At 41.9% G+C, this 6,000-nt stretch overlaps 1 protein-coding gene across 1 annotated transcript in view; it reads left to right on the top strand.

Annotated features, from left to right (window-relative positions):
* Positions 1-1,414: 1,414 nt before the first annotated feature.
* tbc1d15 (TBC1 domain family, member 15) overlaps positions 1,415-6,000 on the top strand; it is a 57,169-nt gene continuing 52,583 nt past the window's right edge. Inside the window, exon 1 of the mRNA XM_073059655.1 lies at positions 1,415-1,529. Within this exon, the coding sequence (XP_072915756.1) occupies positions 1,500-1,529 (30 nt within the window). The 5' untranslated portion in view covers positions 1,415-1,499. The remainder of the gene's footprint in view (positions 1,530-6,000) is intronic.

Below are 6,000 nucleotides of genomic sequence, written 5' to 3'. Positions count from 1 at the left end.
CAGCTGGTTGACAACATGCTTCAAGCATACAGAACCATGAAGTGCAACATGTCACTATTCATTTTTTGCATTCCCATTTAGACTTCTTCCTTGCAAATCTTGGCACTGTCAGTGATGAGCATGGTGAAAGGTTTCACCAGGACATTGCAGTCATACAGAAACAATATCAGGGCAACTGGGAATCTGTCAATGCTGGCTGACTATTATTGGACACTTAAGCGAGAAGCCTCAGAGTACAAATGAAAATCATTAAAAAAAATTTTTTTAGCTTAGCTGAACTATTGAGAAGTGTCTGCACCATTATGCAAGTAAACACGTTCTATTCAATAAAAGTTAATTTCTTGTTTCTCCAAGTTCCTACGTGATACAAGTAGTCTGAGATATTTGTGTTCATCTTCAAGTGTTCTATTATAAATCAAAAACAAAAATTTTGAGGAAGCAATACTTTTGAAAAAAATGTTGTCCAGTGTTACTCAAGAAAACACAATTAGATCAAAAGCAAAGCAAAATCAATTGAAGTGCAACGTGACCATAGTGTTGCTAAACTGAGGTAGTGATTAGCGTAATGCAGGTTGGTTCAAGAACCAAATGGCCGAAGAGAGATAGCTGTTCTTAAACCCGGGTGGTTTAACTTGGTGGCTTCTGAACCTCCTGCCCAATGGTAGTTGCAACAAGATGGCATGTCCCAAACGGTGGGGATCTTTGATGATGGGTGTTACAGGCGGAGTCTCATATGGTGGGCAAGGATGTGCCCGTGATGTTTTGGGCTGAGTGCACCACTCTGCAGTTCCCATGCATTCGAATTGCCGTACAAGACCACAATCCAAGCAGTCAGGATACTTCGATCAGCAAATCCGTAGAAATTTGTTAAGAATGTTCAGTGACAAGCTGAACTTCTGAAATCTTTTCGGAAAGTAAAGATGCTGACATATACTGGGCCTACGTCAGGTCATCTGATATGTTAACGCTGAGATACTTAAAGCAGCTGATCCTATCCATTACCAACCCTAAAATTCACCCCTCTACTTTTCTGAAGTCAACAATCAGTTCTTTAGTTTTTGTATTTTCCAGTACTTAGGCAGTCTTTCATTGATTCTGTTATAGATTTGTTGAGTATGCCCACCAGAAAATGAATCTCAGGGTTGTATATAGTGACATATATGTACTTTGGTAATAAAATTTACATTGAACTGAGCATTTTCTGTTTTTCCTTCAGAATTCTAGTTTCTACATTATTCTGCTTTTGACTTTATTTGGTAAAAGTACTGTGTCAGGAAGTACCAAGAACCGAACACATCGGCAATTACATCAATGTGCCACCAGGGTGCGGCAGAGGGAGTGGCGCAGTTGCGCCAGCCCGCTCGCTCTTGGCGCCCATCTTGGCCGCCTCCGTTGGTCTCGACTGCCGTTCGCAGAGATGCCGAGTCGCGGTGCGCACGCAGCTCAACTGTTTTCCCCGCCGAGGCACGTGAGTGCGTCACGTCACCGCAGGCGACATCATGGCGGCGGCAGGGACGGCGACGGGGAAGGTAGTGTTTGTGCTGGCTTGTTCCTTTTACCTCCGCTCTTTGCATCACCCGGATCGATCGGGGAGCGCCCCCCGGCTTGTTTTTGTTCTCTCTGTTGGATTCATCTGGGCTTCTTGCTGTATCGCTGAGCATGGAAGGCTTTGCTCCTGTTACCTGTAAACAGTCCACGCCGAGACGAAGCTGGGAAGCAGCTCTGTGTTGACAACTTGTCAGTGGAAGTGCCACGAGTGCAGGCAACACTTTGCGTGGTGCTGGAAATACCAGTCTTTTACACACACCCTCCTTGTCAGACCCAGGGGCGAATGGGGCTGGAGGATTCCCTGCTGTATATTTCACAGTGTGACCAAGTCGCCATTAACTTGAATTTGATACGTTGAAAAACATTGCAGTTTTATAATCTTCATATGCATGAGCGGAAAGTACTGTTGATTAGGTCCCTGATTACCTGATACAATTTCAAGACTGCAATTGATTGCTGTTTGAACATGAAATCAAATTGATTTCAGTCTTTTTCCCCACATTCCAGAATAGTTCCTGCCGATTGGAAGTTATCAGATGTAACTTCACTATTTAAGAGAAGTGTTTATCTGAAACCAGAAATAGGCAGAACAGTAAAGTCAATTATAAAGAGCATGGCATCAATAAAATAAATTAAATTTGTTTATTATTGTAACATGTACAGTATTGTCAAGTCAATGTGGATGATGTTTGGTGACCCACTAGTTCCACACTCCTTTTAAACTCACTTGGTTGTTATTCCAATATTCCCTTTAAACTCACTTGGACTCTGTTCCCATGTTCCTTTTAAACTTACCAGGATCATTTTTCTATATATATTTTGAACTAAACGATTGTTTTGCGTGCTCTTGTTAAATTTAGATGGTTCACTTTAAATTTATTATAATGTAAGGTGCTAACTGTGCAGCAACTTTAAAAAATTAATTATAAAGTGTTGTTATATCATAAAAGTAATAAAAGGAAAAAGAACAACAAAAGGAAAATCCATGAGTTCAGCAGTGCCGAAGTATTGAGATGCCAGGATTTTGGAATTTTATTGTATATAGATTTGACTATGGCAATGCTGTTCAAGCCAGTTTCCATTCTTCAACATACAGTCGGCCCTCTTTATCTGCGAGGGATTGGTTCCAGGACCCCTCGTGGATACCAAAAAACGCAGATGCTCAAATCCCTTATTTAATCTGTTTCAGTGCAGTGGAGTTTAGGACTCAGCGGAACCCTGACCTTATTTAACCTGTCTCAGCGGTGGTCTTTGGGACCCGGCAGAGCTCTGAATCCGCAGTGTTTCTGTTCATGAAAATAATCACAATCATGATTGAAAATAAAGTGGAAATAATAAAGCGATCAGAAAGAGGTGAAACACCATCAATCATTGGTAAAGCATTAGGCTATAGTCGGTCAACGATCGGAACAATTTTAAAGGATAAAGTGAGAAAGGCCCTGCCCCGATGAAAGCTACAATTATTACTAAGCAACGCAGTGGTTTAATTATTGAAATACATACATTTCTTAAGGGTTTTATATGCATAGAAAGGTAAAATATATACTATTTTCTAAGACAAATGTTTGACTAACTGATGCTACATAATACTGGATGTGCTGTTCCGACTTACTTAGTAAGAGAACTTCCGATTTTTTTCGATCCCGATCCACGATAACCTACGCACATCCTCCCATATACTTCAAATCATCTCTACATTACTTTTAATACCTAATACAATGTAAATGCTATGTAAATAGTTGTTATACTGCATTGTTTAGGGAATAATGACAAGAAAAAAAGTCTGTACATGCTCGAACAACGAGTGCTGGAAGAGCACTTCCGGGTTTTCTCGATTCGCGGTTGGTTGAATTCATGCATGCAGAACTCGCGGATAAGGAGGGCCGACTATATCTTAAAACTTGGATTTTTTGAACCAGGGGTTCCCAACCTGGGGTTCACGGACCCTTGCTTAATATATGAGTCCATGGTATAAAATTGATTGGAAGCCCCTGTTCTAAGCGTATCCTAATGTGCATTATATCCTATTCATACGTTCTACAGGTTGACCACTGATTTTCTGGCACCCACGGTTCCTGAGCCATGCCAGATTAAAAGAGGTCATGCAATAATAATGGCAAAAATAGACTAGAAGCTTAAAAAGAATTATTAATTAAAAATTAAATGTAAATGTATTAATTACTTTGAATTGAATTGACTTTATTACTTACATCCTTTATATACATGAGGAGTAAAAACTCTAATGAGTGCATTGGATAGAGGGGAACAGGTGGATGTCGTATACTTGGATTTCCAGAAGGCGTTCGATAAGGTGCCGCACAAGAGACTTATAAATAAGATATGGATGCATGGAGTCGGAGGAAGTGTATTGGTGTGGATAGCAGATTGGTTAACCAATAGAAGGCAGAGAGTTGGTATAAATGGGTGTTTCTCCGGTTGGCAGTCAGTGGTGAGTGGGATGCCACAAGGTCGGTGCTGGGCCCGCAGCTGTTTACTATTTACATTGATGATTTGGAAGAGGGGACTGAGTGTAGTTTAGCAAAATTTGCTGATGGCACTAAATTGAGTGGAAAAGCAAATTGTACAGAGGATACGGAGAGTCTGCAGAGGGATATAGATAGGTTAAGTGAGTGGGCCAAGGTCTGGCAGATGGAATACAACGTTGGTAAATGTGAAAATAATAGAAGAGCAGATTATTATTTAAATGGTGAAAGATTGCAGCATGCTGTTGTACAGAGGGACTTGGGAGTGCTTGTGCATGAATCGCAAAAAGTTGGTTTGCAGGTACAACAGGTTATTAAGAAGGCAAATGGAATGTTGGTCTTCATTGCTAGAGGGATTGAATTCAAGAGCAGGAGGTCATGCTGCAACTATACAGGGTACTGGTGAGGCCGCACCTGGAGTACTGTGTGCAGTTCTGGTCTCCATACTTGAGGAAGAATACACTGGCTTTGGAGGTTCACCAGGTTGATTCCAGATATGAAGGGGTTAACTTATGAGGAGAGATTGAGTCACCTGGGACTATGCTCTCTGGAATTCAGAAGAATGAAAGGGGATCTTATAGAAGCATATAAAATTTTGAAAGGGATAGATAAGATAGAAGTAGGAAAGTTGTTTTCATTGGTGGTGAGACTAGAACTAGGGGACATTGCCTCAAGATTCAGGGGAGAAGATTTAGGAGAAACTGTTTTTCCCAGCGAGTGGTGAATCTGTGGAATTCTCTGCCCAGGGAAGTAGTTGAGGCTTTTTTACTAAATATATTTAAGATACAGTTAGATAGGTTTTTACATAGTAAGGGAATTAAGGGTTATGGGGGAAAGGCAGGTGGATGGAGCTGAGTTTACAGACAGATCAGCCGTGTTCTTATTGAATGGCGGGGCAGGCTTGATGGGCAAGATGGCCTTCTCCTGCTCCTATTTCTTATGTTCTTTATGTTACATCTCTGTCTAAATGTGCAATGTATAGTAATTTATAATAAATAGTATGTGCAATAGGATAGTTAATATAACATGGAAATGCAGTTGTGTCCGTGTGAATTAATCAGTCTGATGTCCTGGTGGAAGAAGCTGTCCCGGAGCCTGTTGGTCCTGGTTTTTATGCTGCGGTACCATTTCCAGGATGGTAGCAGCTGGAACAGTTTGTGGTTGGGGTGACTTGGGTCCTCAATGATCCTTTGGGCCCTTTTTACACACCTGTCTCTGTAAATGTCCTGATTAGTGGGAAGTTCACATCTGCAGATGCGCTGGGCTGTCCGCACCACTCTCTGCAGAATCCTGTGATTGAGGGAAGTACAGTTTCCATACCAGGAAGTGATGCAGCCAGTCAGGATGTTCTCAATTGTGCCACTATAGAAAGTTCTTAGGATTTGGGGGCCCACACCAAACTTCTTCAACCGTTGGTATGTACAGATCACTTGAGATCCTCAGTGATGTTTATGCCAAGAAACTTAAAGCTGTTCACCCTCTGAACCCCAGATCCATTGATGTCAACAGGGGCTAGCCTGTCTTCATTCCTCCTGTAGTCCGCAACCAGCTCCTTTGTTTTCTTGACATCATTCTGTCAGGGTGAGGACGACTTCTCTGTAGGCTGCCTCATTATTATTTGAGATTAGGCCAATCAATGTAGTGTTGTAAGCAAATTTAATTAGCAGATTGGAGCTGTGGGTGGCAACACAGTCATGGGTATACAGAGAATAAAGGAGGGGGCTTAGTACACAGCCCTGTTTTGAGGGGTAGAGGTGAGGGAGCCCACTCTTACCATCTGCCAACGATCTTACAGGAAATCCATGATCCAGCTACACAAGGCAGGGTGAAGGTCGAGGCCTCTGAGCTTCTTGTTGAGCCTGGATGGAATTACGGTGGTGAATGCTGAACTGTAGTCCACGAACTGCATTCTCACATAAGCATTCCTCTTCTCCAGATGTGTAAGGACGGTGTGTAGAGCTATGGCTAT

Source organism: Hemitrygon akajei, chromosome 10 (genome assembly GCF_048418815.1).
Source record: "Hemitrygon akajei chromosome 10, sHemAka1.3, whole genome shotgun sequence".
NCBI lineage: Eukaryota > Metazoa > Chordata > Chondrichthyes > Myliobatiformes > Dasyatidae > Hemitrygon > Hemitrygon akajei.
Note: the sequence above shows the minus strand (reverse complement) of the source record. Positions and strands in the feature narration are given on the sequence as shown.